This window comes from Lineus longissimus, chromosome 2 (genome assembly GCF_910592395.1).
Source record: "Lineus longissimus chromosome 2, tnLinLong1.2, whole genome shotgun sequence".
NCBI lineage: Eukaryota > Metazoa > Nemertea > Pilidiophora > Heteronemertea > Lineidae > Lineus > Lineus longissimus.
In genome coordinates this window covers 26,333,469-26,353,962 of record NC_088309.1, presented here as the reverse complement: position 1 = coordinate 26,353,962, position 20,494 = coordinate 26,333,469, and the positions used below count along the sequence as shown (strand labels likewise).

Genomic DNA, 20,494 nt, shown 5'->3' with positions numbered 1-20,494 from the left:
TGGATGCTTTTGGTTACTTCTTTGGCACCAAAAAACGGACGGCAACGACGAAGTGATGAAGGGAAAACTCATACGAAGTTCATGGTCTTCACTGACCATTTAGCATCCATAACGGATGCTTTTCAAGCCAACAGACGATTTTAACGTCCGTTGGCTTAGGCCTGTCCTTGTTAGGCGATGAGCGTTCACATCAGTCATCGCGGTAAAGCCTGGAGATGGTCCCTGGTCCCTGCTGTATCCACCAAATTCGTGGCGACTGTCCCGTACAGACGAATATGCAGAGTAGATTGCGCCGATGACCCTGCTCTGCGAATACGACTGGCGACTGTCCCATACAGACGAATATGGATAGAGTAGATTGCGCCAATGTCCCTGCTGTGCGAATACCACTGGCGACTGTCCCGTACAGACGAATATGGATAGAGTAGATTGCGCCGATGTCCCTACTGTGCGAATACGACTGGTGAAGGAAATTGCTTGTCCACAATCCACAAAATTAGCGGATTGTGCCAACGACCCAGCTGTACATGTCCAGCTGGATTGAGACAACTGTCCCTTCCACATGCAATTAACATGCAGACAGTGGCAATAGACAGTGCAGGGATGTCACAACCCTCACGTCTTTCTCTAAAAACAAATGAAGATATGTCTCTTCAAAACAAACAACTTCCACAACAACATCTCATTGACCTTTTTTTATTTATATTTTTTATTATTTTACAGTTTAGAAGACCATTGCGTGGGGGAACTGTCTATTTTTTAATGAGAAGGTGGAGCCCAGATACCCGAACATCAACTTCTTCTCGGGGTGAGTGCGGACAACATCCAGAATCTGTTTGTCTACATCAACCTGATCTTGCTTGCGCTCTTCACTAACAGCGTACTCCTGAAAAGGGGAAGAGAAGAATATATTTGGGAACAAGACTGTTTGGGTCTTATGGCCAGCCCTTGAGGGCACCCATTTCAGAGCAATTTTGGCCTTGGGTAATGGAAAATGTGAAAGAAGATTGAAAGGGCACTTACTGACTTAGGTCATTTTGGAGGGCACCGACTGACATGGCAGTGGTGGCAGCATTTAAATTCGAGCAAGGCAGCCCTGCTTGAGGACACCATGTTCCAAAAGTTGGGAACAGAACCTGATTCATGTGCCTGCAAGTCTACCACTATATGTATGTCACTGATCTCCAACTAGAAAGACTGCTGCAAATAGCAGGAGTGATACTCCAAGTTGTTTAGCACTCTAAAGCTGGAGTTAGCTTTGGTCACTCTAGCAAATAGCCCAAATGACACAACAGACATAGACATATAATAGTGGCAACTCGTAATGCAAATTCTCACCTCTTTCTTAGTTTCGAAGATTTCTCCTTCAGCGTGTTTTGGCCTGCGAAGTTGCTTCTTCTTGAAGTACTCGTCATTCAGCCTTTCTGGGAGGTTCACCTTGCTGATATCAAGCTTGGTCTGGGTGGCAATGACATAGGTCTGGTTGATACGACGAAGTGGGCAGCCGTTCAAGTGGTATGGACCTGCAATGGAAAATCATATTTGGTTTCTATCCTATATTTCTCTTGGACATGATCGATGAGCTAAAATATACAGCTGTATGTCAATTCTACAAACCCTTGTCCCGTGAACTTTTTAAGAGAAGTCAGCGGTTTTTACCCACTGGGAGGACCTTGAGCCCTCTGAGCACAGAGGTGATCAATGTTGGAGATTCAACCTCTAAACACATGCATTGATTGATGCAAGAAGCAATCCACTCTAGGATTGACAAAATAACCTTGAAAATCTTCTCCCATTACCTACTCCAATAGCCCTCATTCCAAATAAAGGAACCAATTTCAGATCTACGAGGAATGATTTTAGTTATATAGCTTTTGAAGGGCATACCTGTGACAAGAAGTAATCCGGTCTTAAGCTGCTTGAGGAAGACCACACGCTTTCCCTTGTGTCGTCCAGCAAGCAGGATGAGAACAGTGCCGGGAGTGATAGAGGCACGCAGCTTCCTCTTGTGCTGGCTGAAAGCATTCTTCCTTGTCTTCAGCTTCAAGCGCCTGTCTTCTGTAGGATAGTGACGGGGCTTAAAAAAAGACAGATCATAATTGTAATTTTGCTCAAATTTTAACCTCCAACTCCATGCGCTGCTTCAAACCATCCACCAGAGAAGAGCAGCCCGCCTTGGCAGACTCTCCAACGTTAAGATTAGATATGAAGAAAGACCACAGCTTTTCTGAGTTTGTGTACAACTTGAGTTCATGTTCAAACCAGAAGGTGTTATATTTAATATTATTATGATCAGCTTTACAATACATACCAGCCTGTTGACACGGACTGTTCTGGTTCCACCATTCTTCTCACCGCCAATGGTCTTAGTGACCATTCGGGCCGGGGTCTTCTTTTCGTCCGTTTTCCCCATCTGAAAAAAAATTATAGATCATGATAGATAGAACAGAGTCAGAGGGATTACAAAACAACATAGGCGTACAAAATTCTAATTAATTGGACAGTCACACGGTCAAACTAGGAAAATACTATTGTCTTTGACATCACTCCAGCCAGAGACCACTTCATGCATTGCAAAAGATCATGAGATGAGAAAGGCCCTCTATAATATTTCAGTACCAGGCCATGCATGTGCTATTGTGTACACATTGTACACAGGAATACAGCCACAGGAACTCGCAAGACGGACAAGAAAATATATAGAACAGACTCGGAGGGATTACAATATAACAAAACAACATAGGCCTACAGAATTCTAATTGGACAGTCATACGGTCAAACTAGGAAAATACTATTGTCATTGACATCATTCCAGCCAGAGACCACTTCATGAATTCCAAAAGATCATGAGATGAGAAAGGCCCTATACTTCAGTACCAGGCCATGCATGTGTACACCTTGTACACCATGTACACAGGAATACAGGAACTCGCAAGACGGACAAGAAAATATCAGCGCAAGTTAGGGCTCAAAATCAACACTTTGTTGGCATAATACTTGTGACATCTTTATATCACTTTCTTTTTTAGTTCTTTGTTTTCAATGACAAAGCATATTATACACTGATGGTAGAGCTGAAAGGGCGATAGTTGAGGATGTAAATGTTTCTGTCGATAAATTTCTACGATACTCACTGTGGTTGCATGTGAAAGAGCGACATCCGGGCACTTCACCGACAAAATCAATGACGTTTACTCCGAATTTGATGACGTTGTTCTCAGGCAGTGAATCAAATTTTTTAAAGTGCAATACTAAATTTAAATTCGAATTCAAATTCAAATCTGTTATTACACTAAAACGCCCACTATGGGCCAATGGTAACAATCTAACATACAATATGACTTAGTTTTGTCTTCGATTATGATATCACTCAGTGGACTTTTACAAAAAACAATAGAATACACTCGCTGTGGGAGAGTACCCCACCCCCAGTCCCAAGGTCAGGAAATGCGAGTAATAGCCTACAGCCTAGTACAGGGTGTAGCAATATATATGCTGATTAGCAGGCAAGTTTGAAGTCAATGTAGACCAGTATCAAACTCAAAGCCATTTTATCACAGCATGTATCCGATTACAGACCAAATAACCAATATAGACAGGCAAAAGATTTCCAGTCTTTTCCAGGGTTTCAGATGCCATAAATAAGTTTCCTGGTCATTGGACCACTCAAATTTGACAGGTGACTCTTCTTGGCACAACTCACTGGTAGCAATATAGCAGACGACAAATCATGGAAGGATGAATAAAGAAACAGTAACACACAAAATGTCTTCCAAGTGAGTTTTATTTTATTAATCTGTGCAAAGCTGCACAAAGACAAAGTGGCACATTATTTACAAAATATAGTGGAGTTTTAACCTCCCCCACCTCAATATGTTACAAACTCGGCGACCATATCCATAGGAGTTGTAAATGGACCAATAGTACTGTCCTTATTAAGACAGGTCTTTGCAGGATCGCTTTCATCATCCTTAGTGACAGCCCAATAGTAGCAACACCTCATTAAGATTAAGGTTTTCACTTTTAAAGTGAATGAGTTGATCTTGTCCATCTCTCAAGCCAATAGCAAGATTTAAACTCTTTGGGACTGGTGTACTAAGTATCATGAATTCATACTGACTGTACAGGCAGTGCACATTTTCAGTCACAAAAGCACATATTAATGCGATATTACAACACAGGAATATCATCAATCAACTCGGGGATGAGCAGATTTAGAAGTCCATATGTCCTTCTGCCAACACATGTCCTGTACTACCGAACTTTCTGATCCTCAAGGTATTTTGATCGTAGGGTAAATCTTATGCACAGTGAAGTCAAACTCGGGTGCATCCTGGAAAGACAAAAGTTTAACTTCTTGAAACACATATTCCTGATCTTACAACTCAAACTTCTTGTACGTATTACGATCGTCTGCACATGTTTGGAGTTTTTTGCGAAATGTTCATGAATTGCAAAAGCAGGAGGCACAAAAATCTGGCAGCTCACAGGATTCTATTTTAAACTTACTGTTGATGTCTTTTTGTGTCCACCAGCAAGTAGTTTCATCACAACGAAGTTCGTCTTTGCCACTTTGATAAGTGCCTGGATTTCCTCCGAGTTTTGATTTGGCAGATTTTCAAATAATAGCTTGGCTTGTTGGAAGCATTTACATGCAGAGATGTATAGGTCTTCTGATGTGGGTTTCATGTCGTAGCGGCGGAGGTCTGTCATTTCCTGTAAAAGTACACCACAGCAATGTCAAATGATTGGATAGTGACAAGAGAGCCTGGTACATTATAAGTAACAAGAAAGAACACGGTGCAAGAACCTAATGACCTATCATAAGTTGGGGACATCCAATGATCTGTCAGAGACAGGAGATTGTGACAAGCGTTGAATGTGACATTGATTTCAATGAAGTCCTTCAAATGCAAATGGATTTCCTTCATCTAGAAGCAGATTTGCGAGTAAATTCTAGTACACATAACAAATTCTGAAACAAGAGGCTCAGACTTCTCAATCCTCTTACTCTTAGTACATCAACAGCAGTGTCCTAATCATTAATTCCCACAGACGTGAATCGGATTTTATTTAAGCATAGAACCAGAAACTATTGAATATCTAGCTGATCTATTTGTCAGGACCTTACCTACCTTGAAATGTGAATACTGCACCACCGGGGGTGTTAACACATGACGGAATGGCGAGAACCGATGATTAAACCGGACTTCTTCGCTATCAAACTCAAAGTTTGCCTCCTTCATTTTATCACAGAGAGTAAAACCTACAACTGCCTGAAAAAGAAACAAGTGAAATCCAACATTAGGGCTATGCAGAAAAACATATGTCAAATCTCTAAAGTAAAACTATACTGGAGTGTATAATGTGACACTGAAGTGTATATAATACATCACATGATCCTGTGCTGGTGGTGCATGGAGAGTTGAGAATACCTTGTAATAGCCACCACAGAGATTTTGATAGGCTTGACACTGAGTGATCTCAACACCATGAGGGCGAGTCTTCTTTTTCTTTTTGTTCTTCTTAGCAGCCCTTCCTTTTTGCTGTTGCTCTAGAAATGAACAAGATAGGGGTGAAAACTATATCAAAACTGTCCAACATAGTATAGTGCCCCTTAGGGACACTCAAAACAGACTGAAACTGGTGAAGAGCACATATATCAGTATAACTGCAATGTAAGGATCAAAGCTGATCAGAAGTCCCAAATTCCTGGTAGGGGAAAGTCGCGAATGCATTCCTTTTATACTATGTACAGCACATGAACTTTTCTAACAATATTTCAAGACATCTATCCAGGGGGTCAAGAGAAATCTACCAACCTGCAACAAGCATTTCCTGTTCATAAACGTAACTATCAGTCCTAGTCAGGGTCGAGATCAACCAACCATATAGACACTCCGACAGGTACCTAGAGCAGAAAATTAATCCAATTTACCACAAAACCAACTGAATATTAAGTTTTTGATCAAAGCACCTGCCTTAGTTATTTCAAATTGTTGATGATTCTTGATCACTGCATGATGTACAATACCTGTTCTGTAGCTGCAGAATCTTTGAGTTTTGCAGGAGGTTATTTGCCATAACCTTGACAGTACTTTAGCACATGTTCAGATTGGTGGCATGCTTACCAATAAACATAGTGATATTCATGAGGTGCATAGAGTTCCAACTCGAATCCCGCCAGCGTATAATGGATCATAGCCTGTAACGTGTGATACAGTACCCAAGTGCTGAAGCAGGCAAGATGTTGCCTGCTTGAATCGGCTTTCATTAGGATTCCATGCAGGTAACCATCCACCTTGTCTGCCTGAAAATACAACAGTTAGATTTGAGTAATAAAGACAACGATACATTGTATTTAGTAATTGCTTGTCACCAACATTAAACATCGAACGACGGCTGCCGATTGTGTGAGATGTTGTTTACTTCTGATGAGGCAGCCAAAGACAGAAAGAATCAGAGAGATTGCTTCTTAGACCTTTGCAGCTTCGTAGTACTCAAGTTTTCTTAAGTACGACTGCCTTGCAGATTCATCCTCGGCCAAATTGTAATGCTATTATTGGGGTTGCATCACCCAAGAAAGGATCAGAAACTTCATGTCAAGTGAATCAATTTACCTCATCCTGCAGTGTTGCTAGTTCCTCTAACAATGCTGCCCACTTGTCCCGCTGCCGGGCTCGGTTATGACCGGTCAGCTGGATCAGGCTACACACCGGTCTCACAGCTCGTGTCAGGAATGTGTCGATGTACTCCTTCACCTGGGCATTATTGGCAATTATGCCCCTGAAATAAACAACCAATGAAAGGGTTTCTGCAGTGTTTTATTATAATACGTCTCAAATTGATCTATTGAAAACAAGATTACAACAAGAATGCAGATACAATCTTTTCTGCATCCTTCTAGTTCGATAGAATCATGCTCCTTTTAGTACAACATCACCACGACTTGTGACATTGTGTGGTTGCCTGCTACAACCCCTGGCCACCAGTTGGGTAAAATTGGACTTATGCCTTACCTTGGCATCAAACCTGGTGGGGCAATGAAGTTCCTGAGCGTGTCTCGCAGATTGTCAGTGATCAGATGACTGCCTAATATGCGACGATTCTGGGGCAGGTAGATTAGCTGCAAGAACAACATCATTATCGGAAACAATAGGTAAAGAATTTCTCAATATCTGAACAACACTTGTCACTTAAAGCTCAAGTTGTGCAAAAGATTTGTCTTTACAAGTAAATTATTACCAACATTCTTGAGTGAAATTCTTAGAAGTAACAAACCAGCATCTGGATGTTACAATCATCTATGCTGAATCACATGCAAACTAATCATATTCCTAGGAAATCAAATAGGTACCTGTAAAATGGACCGTGATAGGACACATGGTGCTTGTTGGCTGAACTCATGGAAAAATTCCTGTAAAGATACAATTTTTCAATCACTATTATGCTGATATCTCAAAAGTAGTTGCACGCAATGCAATGCATTTGGTTTTTTCAATACTTGACCAGTTCAAAAGGTCTGCACAGAACTTATGTAAGCACACACTTGAGTGACGTCACATGTCAGGTTCAGTTGACTTAAGCCTTAAAAATATGTTCTTATCCCTTATCAACAGTGGTACACAGCTTGCATGCAATCAATATCAAACAATGAAGAACTTACCAGTGCATGATGAAGTGACACCTCCTCAGTTCCCTGGCAGACCCATTTCAGTCGGAAGACAAGGGACGTCATGTACGACATCATTTCCTCACGGCTCTTAATCTTTGTGTACCTTGGAAACGTTGGTGGAAGAAGGCGCTGATTAACCAGAGGTTCAAACCCCATAATGGTTGGATAATCTGAAGGTAAAACAATCATACATAGTTTTTGATGAAGACACTTTATGGTTTGCATAATTTCCTTCTTGTGGGTTGTGAATATCAATGAGCAGTAATCTTCACTGCTTATAGTGCCCGGATAAAGACCAATTTAAAGTGCTACGACCTGTGACTGTTACTCACCTGCAGCTTCCTCTCCCTGCTCCTGGGGCTGTAGACCTAAAGCAAGCGAGTCTTTCATCACAGGTAACAACTCAGACATCTGGGTGAGGTACTTGTCAGCATCTTCAATTCCTTGGCACTGAAGGAAAATGATAGATATCAACATTCAGAAAGCATCATTTCCTGTCACTCATTGGATTTTACATACATCTCTAAGTTCATATGTAATACCAACAAATATATTTACTTTATCTGGTGCAATAATTTTGAGTTTTCATGATTACTCCATTATAGCAATCTAGATTAAGATCCTCAAATACAAGACTACTGGATGAAGAATAAGTATCTGCACAAGTCTATTGAGCATGATGTGGTCATAAGAGATACAAGTAGATTGGCCCCTTGTTTACCTTTTCTTTGGAGAATGCCACAAGGGTTGAAAACAGCAGACGACAGAACTTCATTCTGGAGTGTACAGCCACAGCCGATTCATGCTGTAAAAGAGTAGAACAATAAGGAAATATGTGAAATAAACTGTGCAGGAATCGATACAAAAACAGACAAGAAAAACAAAATCATCTATTTGCAGTGGGTCGATAAAACCCTTTATCCAAAATGAGCGTCAGGTTGATGACAAAAATGAAAGTTGTTGTATTCACAGTCCTTTGTTGAGATCAGAGAGAGCAAAATGACTGCAATCTTCCATCATAGGCACTCATCTCTTGGCTCCTTGAGACAGGGGGCTCGCATTCCTCAAGTATCTCTCCCATAACACAGTAATGGTGTGTAGTGGCTCTTCATTATGACAGAGAAAAACTTTAGATGAAGTCCTTACCTCCTTCTTTGTAGCACTGTCCCTCTCCTCCCCTGGTTTGATTCTTGTGTTCTGCAAAGAGTTGTATGAAGCTTATAATGGTTCTAGGACACTCTACTTGACAATGAACATGAGAATGGAACCAACAACTAGGTCACAGTGACAAGATCACAAAGCTCTGGAAGGATCTGAATGCTATTGAAGCATTTCAGTGCAAGTTACAGGTGAGATGAATTCAGCCAGAGCAAGGACAATGATACAATGTCTCAGCAGCCCATCCAGCTTTCGTACTGACTTTCACTTCCTCTTTATTACCATTTACCTTGATCAGCCGATTGAAGTCTTCTTCCACTTCCTTCATCATGCCAGTGGCTCTCATGTCTGTCACGTCAAAGGCCATCTTGAAGCCATAACTCATCGGCTGGAAATCCTCCTTTAGAAACAGATTTTATGTTGCAAGCTTTATCAAATAACACAGCAACTGCCCCTTTCCAGCACTAAAAGCTTCGTAATGCGAATATCAGTAACCTTATTCTTATTCTAATCCAATGAAGGACCAAGTTGGGCCAAATATCTTTTTCAAAGATGTACATGTATCTCTACCTTATTCTCTAGTCTTAGTCTATTTTACTCATGAACAGACCACAATTTGACCAATTTTCTTTGCACACCCTTACCTCTTCATATACTGAAGCTCTATTGATTCTATCTCTGATGATATCAACCAGTTTAAGTGTGCAGATACTAAATGCTTTGATGGTTTTATCTTCAATTTCATATGGGTTGTGAAGGTAAAGATTGGTGAAGACAGTCTGGGCCAAGGAGTGGCCTTCTAGCCAAGTAACCTGCAAAAAAACAAGATGAATGACTTCAGGGTACAAGGCTCATCAGGGGAAATATGGGCATGAGCAATCAATTCACTACCATAGGGTTTTTCAGAAGGTTGCAAGTTCAACACTTGGAAGGATCACTGCTGTTTTAGCCCCATATCCTTGGTAAGACACCTCACCTTAACTTGCAATGTTGCTATGACCTTTGAATAAGACTTAAAACTGCGGTATAGGAAAGATAGATGCAAATGGCCCCAATTAGGCACTTACCAAACAAGCCAGAGTAGTGTCTATAATTCCAATCACTTCTGACATGGAAAAATCTTTGATCTTCAATCCACTCTGAAATAAAGACAGAAACGTTTATCCCCTGCAGTTGATCAAGCAATACGAGGTAGTTGCAAAGAAAATTATTACAAATGCCGAAACTGGTATACTTATCTTCAAATCCAATTGTCAAAGTCCCAATATGCAAATTGACCGACAAACGGTAGATCACTTATTTTTGGCCATTCTAATTTCTTGCACAAACTAAAGATTGGTCACAACCAATTTAAAATTTCTATGTTTCTATGTGCAAAAGACTGACATTTTTCCCCATCCATTTTAGACTTTTTCCTCTTTAGTACAGAAAGCTATACTACCACTACCGGACCATCTGTCAGTCACTATAGCATCTAGAAATAGATTGGGCTTCTGGCCTTAATAAAAAGATAAAACTTAGGAGGGAAATATTTCTCCTCTCCAATTGTCATTGTCACCTACCTGAACAGACTTTTCAAAGTTTAGAACTTTCCGTTTAGTCTGGTTACACATCATACCAGCATCCATCTTTGGGTCCATCATCTCAATGGCAGACATTGCCTCAAACAAGCCAAAGCTAGAAAACAGAGATTTCAAATCCTTCACGATTTCAATCAACTGTGGATTTAATTTTTTATGGTTGCCAGCTCCATTATATATAAATATGTTCTCTTTTCAACATATTTTCTCGAATCGCCCTGCAATTGGACAATAATAGAAGTAGAATACCTATACATTGCTATGGTTGTAGAAATTGAAACTATCAGTACCTTGCATCATGGAGTAACTCCCCTAGACCAAGTTCTCTCGAGGCCTCAATGAATTCCTGTGTCACGTCATGCCAATCGTGTTTTGACGATTCTGTGCTGGATTTACCATGATGCAATTGTGACATGTCCTTGTCCAAACTGAAAAGGCATGAGGAAATGTCATCAGCAATGCGATTTCATGCAACTCCAACTCCAAGGAAATAGACCCCTCATTAGAAAATTAAGAAGGGCCAACAACAGACAGTTTGGGGAAGGTATCTTGGAAAACCAATACATAAATGGAGACTAACTACCATAGGCCTAAGCAGTGTCAGTTTATCCCTTAGTTTGTCCGAAATAAGGTAGCCTATAGGCCTAGGCCCTATACTCATACTGCAACTTATCCGGGAATGGAAAGTAGGTAAAGATCATCACTTCTTTAGAAGCTACTATTGAGTTTAACTACAAATGAGATAGAAGCATTGTAACACCTGGAACTACGTAAATGTCTGTTTATTCAATTGTTTACCAATCTGATGTGAAATCATCTACAGGAAAAGATTCAGGGGAAGATTTTCCGTTATCGTCATCCTCCTTTTTCATTTCGGCGTCGGGCGATTTGTTACATCCTCGATTTGCACATGGCATGCATGGGGGGGATGTCGGTGTTTTTTTAGTATAACAGCAGATGACGCCACCATCAGTACCAAGGTCTCATTAGGGAGTTTTTCCCGAATGTACGCGATGATGACATGCCCCATTAACAGGACGTAACATCTATTTTAAAATGTGTTTCCAAAGTGATTGCATGATGACAAGCCATTTGTGTCGTATATCACTGGAAACGCCCGATTCCCCTGATTCTGCTGGATGTTAAATCGGGCATTTTATATCTTTAATAAATCTTAAGCGTCGCATTTGCTCCTAGCTCTGTTCACCATCCCAAATGGCAATATTGTGTCAATTGGGCCGGACAATCACGGAAAACCCCGAATATTATACATTTCTTCCTAAATAATTCTTACAGTGACCATTCTCCCGTGAAAGACAGTTGCTAACGCTTCACAAAATATTTTTAAAATCGAGGGTCAACCATTGAACTTTTGAGATATGTTGAATTTTGTACAAATCAGCGAAAAACGCACCAACTGGCACTGGACGGCATTTCAACACAGGGCCGACGCACATTCCAAGTTCAGTGTACACATACGTCGGCAACAACAGTTAGCCGCCTACTGAGTAGCGTTTTAGGTTTCAGAAACTAAAAAAAACATGTCTTTGCCAAAACAACTGCTAAATCAAAACACTGGCATACTTTGAGGACCAAGAAATCAATGATTTTTTAGAAACTACGGTTAGGGGGGGGGTTGAATACAAAAAAACCCTCCCTAATGAGACCTTAACGCGGGAAATACGAATGCGCACGGCGTGTGAACACTGTCAGGATGGCCTTCACAAGCATATTAACCACAGGCACCAAGGCCATCCTGACAGCGTCCACACGCCGTGCGCATTCGTATTTCCCGCGTTATGGTCTCATTAGGGAGGTTTTTTTGTATTCATGCGCGTCAACCCCCCCCCCCCCCCCAACCGTAGTTTCTAAAAAATCATTGACAAGCATATTGAGATTATAGCTTAGGCCAAGGGGCGCTTTCCATTTCATTTCATCCTTGATCCTTTTTTGACAGGTTCTGGTCAGTTTCTATATAAAGCCTTTCCTCCCCAGCTCCGCTGCTGTGTACCACTATTTTATCAGTCTTTTATGACAGTTATACTGACCAATTCAAACGAAAGTCTTACCTCCCTAGTCAATTGCCCGCCCCCCCCCCCCCCCCCCGACACCCCCCCCCCCCCCCCCCACACGCACACGCACACACACGCGCATACACACGCACACACACATAAAATTCACCCCCAGTGCAGTCGGGGCAAGTTTTCTCAGGTACGGGTACGGCATTGGCGTGCGTCTTTTTCATTGAAACGAACTCGCACGACCGGCACCGACATATATCGTCGTTGATGATGGAGAGAGCGGTAGCCGGTACATATTGAGCACGGTTCACTAGCAGTTCAATGTGCTCATGACGTGACGAGAGCAAATCTCACGGGTGGGGCCGAAATTCGCCATATTGCAGACATCATCGGCGCCAACAACTGTTTCTTTTGACCCTGCCGGAGTGTTTCAAAACAATAAATGATTGTGTCTGACCCTGTTGACCTCGATTTTGAAAAACTTTTTAAAAAAGGTCATTCAAACGTTAAATCAACTGCAAAGATAATATTTTATATCACTGAGGTATATACATACGATATATTGAGAAAAATCTGTACAACTATCGAAATATACGATTACTTGGAACTATTTCGGCTAATCACTTTGCCACCTGCGCGACCTTGTCACTATTGTGGCGCGCTCGTTTGCATACCGCATATAAGATGCGAATAAAATCTCCATTTCAACATGAAAGCCTTGACGGTTCAGCGCTGAAGGTGTTTGACTCTGGATCGGCAGGCCACGGGTTCGACCCCCGGTGAATCTGCCGAATTTTTTTTTCTTTTTTTCTTCTTCCTTGTCTTGTTAACTAATCATCCATGTACAGATGTGAACATTTTCATTATCATCATTATCATACCCCGCACCCAAACTTCTCAAACTCCAGCACATACTGATTCCGGGCGTTCGAGTACATGAATTATGAGGTAGATGTATTGTTTCAATCAGTTGATTTAACGTTTGAATGACCTTTTTTAAAAAGTTTTTCAAAATCGAGGTCAGCAGGGTCAGACACAATCATTTATTGTTTTGAAACACTCCGGCAGGGTCAAAAGAAACAGTTGTTGGCGCCGATGATGTCAGCAATATGGCGAATTTCCGCCCCACCCGTGAGATTTGCTCTCTTCACGTCATGAGCACATTGAACTGCTAGTGAACCGTGCTCAATATGTACCGGCTTCCGCTCTCTCCATCATCAACGACGATATATCGGTGCCTGCCGTGCGAGGTCGTTTCAATGAAAAAGACGCACGCCACTGCCGTACCCGTACCTGAGAAAACTTGCCGTTTTAGGCAGATTTGCGATGATTGAAACAATACATCTACCTCATAATTCATGTACTCGAACGCACGGAATCAGTATGTGCTGGAGTTTGAAAAGTTTGGGTGCGGGGTATGATAATGATGATAATGAAAATGTTTACATCTGTACATGGATGATTAGATAACAAGACAAGGAAGAAGAAAAAAATCCAAAAAAAATCGGCAGATTCACCGGGGGTCGAACCCGTGACCAGCCGATCCACAGTCAAACACCTTCAGCGTTGAACCGTCAAAGCTTTCATGTTGAAATGGAGATTTTATTCGTCTCTTATATGCAGTATGCAAACGAGCGCGCCACAATAGTGACAAGGTCGCGCAGGTGGCAAAGTGATTAGCCGAAATAGTTCCAAGTAATCGTATATTTCGATAGTTGTACAGATTTTTCTCAACATATCGTATGTATATACCTCAGTGATATAAAAGATTATCTTTGCAGTTGATTTAACGTTTGAATGACCTTTTTTAAAAAGTTTTTCAAAATCGAGGTCAGCAGGGTCAGACACAATCATTCATTTATTGTTTTGAAACACTCCGGCAGGGTCAAAAGAAACAGTTGTTGGCGCCGATGATGTCAGCAATATGGCGAATTTCCGCCCCACCCGTGAGATTTGCTCTCGTCACGTCATGAGCACATTGAACTGCTAGTGAACCGTGCTCAATATGTACCGGCTACCGCTCTCTCCATCATCAACGACGATATATGTCGGTGCCGGCCGTGCGAGGTCGTTTCAATGAAAAAGACGCACGCCACTGCCGTACCCGTACCTGAGAAAACTTGCCGTTTTAGGCAGATTTGCGATGATTGAAACAATACATCTACCTCATAATTCATGTACTCGAACGCACGGAATCAGTATGTGCTGGAGTTTGAAAAGTTTGGGTGCGGGGTATGATAATGATGATAATGAAAATGTTTACATCTGTACATGGATGATTAGATAACAAGACAAGGAAGAAGAAAAAAATCCAAAAAAAATCGGCAGATTCAACGGGGGTCGAACCCGTGACCAGCCGATTCACAGTCAAACACCTTCAGCGCTGAACCGTCAAGGCTTTCATGTTGAAATGGAGATTTTATTCGTCTCTTATATGCAGTATGCAAACGAGCGCGCCACAATAGTGACAAGGTCGCGCAGGTGGCAAAGTGATTAGCCGAAATAGTTCAAAGTAATCGTATATTTCGATAGTTGTACAGATTTTTCTCAACATATCGTATGTATATACCTCAGTGATATAAAAGATTATCTTTGCAGTTGATTTAACGTTTGAATGACCTTTTTTTTAAAGTTTTTCAAAATCGAGGTCAGCAGGGTCAGACACAATCATTCATTTATTGTTTTGAAACACTCCGGCAGGGTCAAAAGAAACAGTTGTTGGCGCCGATGATGTCAGCAATATGGCAAATTTCCGCCCCACCCGTGAGATTTGCTCTCTTCACGTCATGAGCACATTGAACTGCTAGTGAACCGTGCTCAATATGTACCGGCTTCCGCTCTCTCCATCATCAACGACGATATATATCGGTGCCTGCCGTGCGAGGTCGTTTCAATGAAAAAGACGCACGCCACTGCCGTACCCGTACCTGAGAAAACTTGCCGTTTTAGGCAGATTTGCGATGATTGAAACAATACATCTACCTCATAATTCATGTACTCGAACGCCCGGAATCAGTATGTGCTGGAGTTTGAAAAGTTTGGGTGCTGGGTATGATAATGATGATAATGAAAATGTTTACATCTGCACATGGATGATTAGATAACAAGACAAGGAAGAAGAAAAAAATCCAAAGAAAATCGGCAGATTCACCGGGGGTCGAACCCGTGACCAGCCGATCCACAGTCAAACACCTTCAGCGCTGAACCGTCAAGGCTTTCATGTTGAAATGGAGATTTTATTCGTCTCTTATATGCAGTATGCAAACGAGCGCGCCACAATAGTGACAAGGTCGCGCAGGTGGCAAAGTGATTAGCCGAAATAGTTCCAAGTAATCGTATATTTCGATAGTTGTACAGATTTTTCTCAACATATCGTATGTATATACCTCAGTGATATAAAAGATTATCTTTGCAGTTGATTTAACGTTTGAATGACCTTTTTTAAAAAGTTTTTCAAAATCGAGGTCAGCAGGGTCAGACACAATCATTCATTTATTGTTTTGAAACACTCCGGCAGGGTCAAAAGAAACAGTTGTTGGCGCCGATGATGTCAGCAATATGGCGAATTTCCGCCCCACCCGTGAGATTTGCTCTCGTCACGTCATGAGCACATTGAACTGCTAGTGAACCGTGCTCAATATGTACCGGCTACCGCTCTCTCCATCATCAACGACGATATATGTCGGTGCCGGCCGTGCGAGGTCGTTTCAATGAAAAAGACGCACGCCACTGCCGTACCCGTACCTGAGAAAACTTGCCGTTTTAGGCAGATTTGCGATGATTGAAACAATACATCTACCTCATAATTCATGTACTCGAACGCACGGAATCAGTATGTGCTGGAGTTTGAAAAGTTTGGGTGCGGGGTATGATAATGATGATAATGAAAATGTTTACATCTGTACATGGATGATTAGATAACAAGAAAAGGAAGAAGAAAAAAATCCAAAAAAAATCGGCAGATTCAACGGGGGTCGAACCCGTGACCAGCCGATCCACAGTCAAACACCTTCAGCGCTGAACCGTCAAGGCTTTCATGTTGAAATGGAGATTTTATTCGTCTCTTATATGCAGTATGCAAACGAGCGCGCCACAATAGTGACAAGGTCGCGCAGGTGGCAAAGTGATTAGCCGAAATAGTTCCAAGTAATCGTATATTTTGACAGTTGTACAAATTTTTCTCAACATATCGTATGTATATACATCAGTGATATAAAAGATTATCTTTGCAGTTGATTTAACGTTTGAATGACCTTTTTTTAAAAGTTTTTCAAAATCGAGGTCAGCAGGGTCAGACACAATCATTCATTTATTGTTTTGAAACACTCCGGCAGGGTCAAAAGAAACAGTTGTTGGCGCCGATGATGTCAGCAATATGGCGAATTTCCGCCCCACCCGTGAGATTTGCTCTCTTCACGTCATGAGCTCATTGAACTGCTAGTGAACCGTGCTCAATATGTACCGGCTTCCGCTCTCTCCATCATCAACGACGATATATATCGGTGCCTGCCGTGCGAGGTCGTTTCAATGAAAAAGACAGACGCCACTGCCGTACCCGTACCTGAGAAAACTTGCCGTTTTAGGCAGATTTGCGATGATTGAAACAATACATCTACCTAATTAAATTCATGTACTCGAACGCACGGAATCAGTATGTGCTGGAGTTTGAAAAGTTTGGGTGCGGGATATGATAATGATGATAATGAAAATGTTTACATCTGTACATGGATGATTAGATAACAAGACAAGGAAGAAGAAAAAAATCCAAAAAAAAATCGGCAGATTCACCGGGGGTCGAACCCGTGACCAGCCGATCCACAGTCAAACACCTTCAGCGTTGAACCGTCAAGGCTTTCATGTTGAAATGGAGATTTTATTCGTCTCTTATATGCAGTATGCAAACGAGCGCGCCACAATAGTGACAAGGTCGCGCAGGTGGCAAAGTGATTAGCCCAAATAGTTCCAAGTAATCGTATATTTCGATAGTTGTACAGATTTTTCTCAACATATCGTATGTATATACCTCAGTGATATAAAAGATTATCTTTGCAGTTGATTTAACGTTTGAATGACCTTTTTTAAAAAGTTTTTCAAAATCGAGGTCAGCAGGGTCAGACACAATCATTCATTTATTGTTTTGAAACACTCCGGCAGGGTCAAAAGAAACAGTTGTTGGCGCCGATGATGTCAGCAATATGGCAAATTTCCGCCCCACCCGTGAGATTTGCTCTCTTCACGTCATGAGCACATTGAACTGCTAGTGAACCGTGCTCAATATGTACCGGCTTCCGCTCTCTCCATCATCAACGACGATATATATCGGTGCCTGCCGTGCGAGGTCGTTTCAATGAAAAAGACGCACGCCACTGCCGTACCCGTACCTGAGAAAACTTGCCGTTTTAGGCAGATTTGCGATGATTGAAACAATACATCTACCTCATAATTCATGTACTCGAACGCCCGGAATCAGTATGTGCTGGAGTTTGAAATGTTTGGGTGCTGGGTATGATAATGATGATAATGAAAATGTTTACATCTGCACATGGATGATTAGATAACAAGACAAGGAAGAAGAAAAAAATCCAAAGAAAATCGGCAGATTCACCGGGGGTCGAACCCGTGACCAGCCGATCCACAGTCAAACACCTTCAGCGCTGAACCGTCAAGGGTTTCATGTTGAAATGGAGATTTTATTCGTCTCTTATATGCAGTATGCAAACGAGCGCGCCACAATAGTGACAAGGTCGCGCAGGTGGCAAAGTGATTAGCCGAAATAGTTCCAAGTATCGTATATTTCGATAGTTGTACAGATTTTTCTCAACATATCGTATGTATATACCTCAGTGATATAAAAGATTATCTTTGCAGTTGATTTAACGTTTGAATGACCTTTTTTAAAAAGTTTTTCAAAATCGAGGTCAGCAGGGTCAGACACAATCATTCATTTATTGTTTTGAAACACTCCGGCAGGGTCAAAAGAAACAGTTGTTGGCGCCGATGATGTCAGCAATATGGCGAATTTCCGCCCCACCCGTGAGATTTGCTCTCGTCACGTCATGAGCACATTGAACTGCTAGTGAACCGTGCTCAATATGTACCGGCTACCGCTCTATCCATCATCAACGACGATATATGTCGGTGCCGGCCGTGCGAGGTCGTTTCAATGAAAAAGACGCACGCCACTGCCGTACCCGTACCTGAGAAAACTTGCCGTTTTAGGCAGATTTGCGATGATTGAAACAATACATCTACCTCATAATTCATGTACTCGAACGCACGGAATCAGTATGTGCTGGAGTTTGAAAAGTTTGGGTGCGGGGTATGATAATGATGATAATGAAAATGTTTACATCTGTACATGGATGATTAGATAACAAGACAAGGAAGAAGAAAAAAATCCCAAAAAAATCGGCAGATTCAACGGGGGTCGAACCCGTGACCAGCCGATCCACAGTCAAACACCTTCAGCGCTGAACCGTCAAGGCTTTCATGTTGAAATGGAGATTTTATTCGTCTCTTATATGCAGTATGCAAACGAGCGCGCCACAATAGTGACAAGGTCGCGCAGGTGGCAAAGTGATTAGCCGAAATAGTTCCAAGTAATCGTATATTTTGACAGTTGTACAAATTTTTCTCAACATATCGTATGTATATACATCAGTGATATAAAAGATTATCTTTGCAGTTGATTTAACGTTTGAATGACCTTTTTTTAAAAGTTTTTCAAAATCGAGGTCAGCAGGGTCAGACACAATCATTCATTTATTGTTTTGAAACACTCCGGCAGGGTCAAAAGAAACAGTTGTTGGCGCCGATGATGTCAGCAATATGGCGAATTTCCGCCCCACCCGTGAGATTTGCTCTCTTCACGTCATGAGCTCATTGAACTGCTAGTGAACCGTGCTCAATATGTACCGGCTTCCGCTCTCTCCATCATCAACGACGATATATATCGGTGCCTGCCGTGCGAGGTCGTTTCAATGAAAAAGACAGACGCCACTGCCGTACCCGTACCTGAGAAAACTTGCCGTTTTAGGCAGATTTGCGATGATTGAAACAATACATCTACCTAATTAAATTCATGTACTCGAACGCACGGAATCAGTATGTGCTGGAGTTTGAAAAGTTTGGGTGCGGGATATGATAATGATGATAATGAAAATGTTTACATCTGTACATGGATGATTAGATAACAAGACAAGGAAGAAGAAAAAAATCCAAAAAAAAATCGGCAGATTCACCGGGGGTCGAACCCGTGACCAGCCGATCCACAGTCAAACACCTTCAGCGTTGAACCGTCAAGGCTTTCATGTTGAAATGGAGATTTTATTCGTCTCTTATATGCAGTATGCAAACGAGCGCGCCACAATAGTGACAAGGTCGCGCAGGTGGCAAAGTGATTAGCCCAAATAGTTCCAAGTAATCGTATATTTCGATAGTTGTACAGATTTTTCTCAACATATCGTATGTATATACCTCAGTGATATAAAAGATTATCTTTGCAGTTGATTTAACGTTTGAATGACCTTTTTTAAAAAGTTTTTCAAAATCGAGGTCAGCAGGGTCAGACACAATCATTCATTTATTGTTTTGAAACACTCCGGCAGGGTCAAAAGAAACAGTTGTTGGCGCCGATGATGTCAGCAATATGGCAAATTTCCGCCCCACCCGTGAGATTTGCTCTCTTCACGTCATGAGCACATTGAACTGCTAGTGAACCGTGCTCAATATGTACCGGCTTCCGCTCTCTCCATCATCAACGACGATATATATCGGTGCCTGCCGTGCGAGGTCGTTTCAATGAAAAAGACGCACGCCACTGCCGTACCCGTACCTGAGAAAACTTGCCGTTTTAGGCAGATTTGCGATGATTGAAACAATACATCTACCTCATAATTCATGTACTCGAACGCCCGGAATCAGTATGTGCTGGAGTTTGAAAAGTTTGGGTGCTGGGTATGATAATGATGATAATGAAAATGTTTACATCTGCACATGGATGATTAGATAACAAGACAAGGAAGAAGAAAAAAATCCAAAGAAAATCGGCAGATTCACCG

At 41.7% G+C, this 20,494-nt stretch overlaps 2 protein-coding genes across 2 annotated transcripts; both read right to left on the bottom strand.

The window, feature by feature from the left end:
• Nucleotides 1-682: 682 nt before the first annotated feature.
• LOC135483871 (large ribosomal subunit protein eL6-like) lies at nucleotides 683-2,413 on the bottom strand. The gene is made up of 4 exons (XM_064764922.1): nucleotides 2,312-2,413; nucleotides 1,888-2,077; nucleotides 1,339-1,523; nucleotides 683-886 (listed from the first exon to the last, which is right to left on the bottom strand). Exons 1-4 carry the CDS (start codon nucleotides 2,411-2,413, stop codon nucleotides 725-727), a joined length of 639 nt encoding a protein of 212 aa, XP_064620992.1. The 3' UTR covers nucleotides 683-724.
• A 1,355-nt stretch (nucleotides 2,414-3,768) lies between these two features.
• LOC135483869 (N-alpha-acetyltransferase 35, NatC auxiliary subunit-like) lies at nucleotides 3,769-11,301 on the bottom strand. The gene is made up of 19 exons (XM_064764921.1): nucleotides 11,212-11,301; nucleotides 10,704-10,841; nucleotides 10,396-10,510; nucleotides 9,901-9,972; nucleotides 9,478-9,645; nucleotides 9,123-9,233; nucleotides 8,822-8,872; nucleotides 8,397-8,480; nucleotides 8,008-8,125; nucleotides 7,667-7,845; nucleotides 7,358-7,417; nucleotides 7,020-7,126; nucleotides 6,621-6,786; nucleotides 6,132-6,310; nucleotides 5,823-5,911; nucleotides 5,436-5,554; nucleotides 5,136-5,276; nucleotides 4,510-4,716; nucleotides 3,769-4,333 (listed from the first exon to the last, which is right to left on the bottom strand). Exons 1-19 carry the CDS (start codon nucleotides 11,283-11,285, stop codon nucleotides 4,274-4,276), a joined length of 2,238 nt encoding a protein of 745 aa, XP_064620991.1. The 5' UTR covers nucleotides 11,286-11,301; the 3' UTR covers nucleotides 3,769-4,273.
• Nucleotides 11,302-20,494: the final 9,193 nt, after the last annotated feature.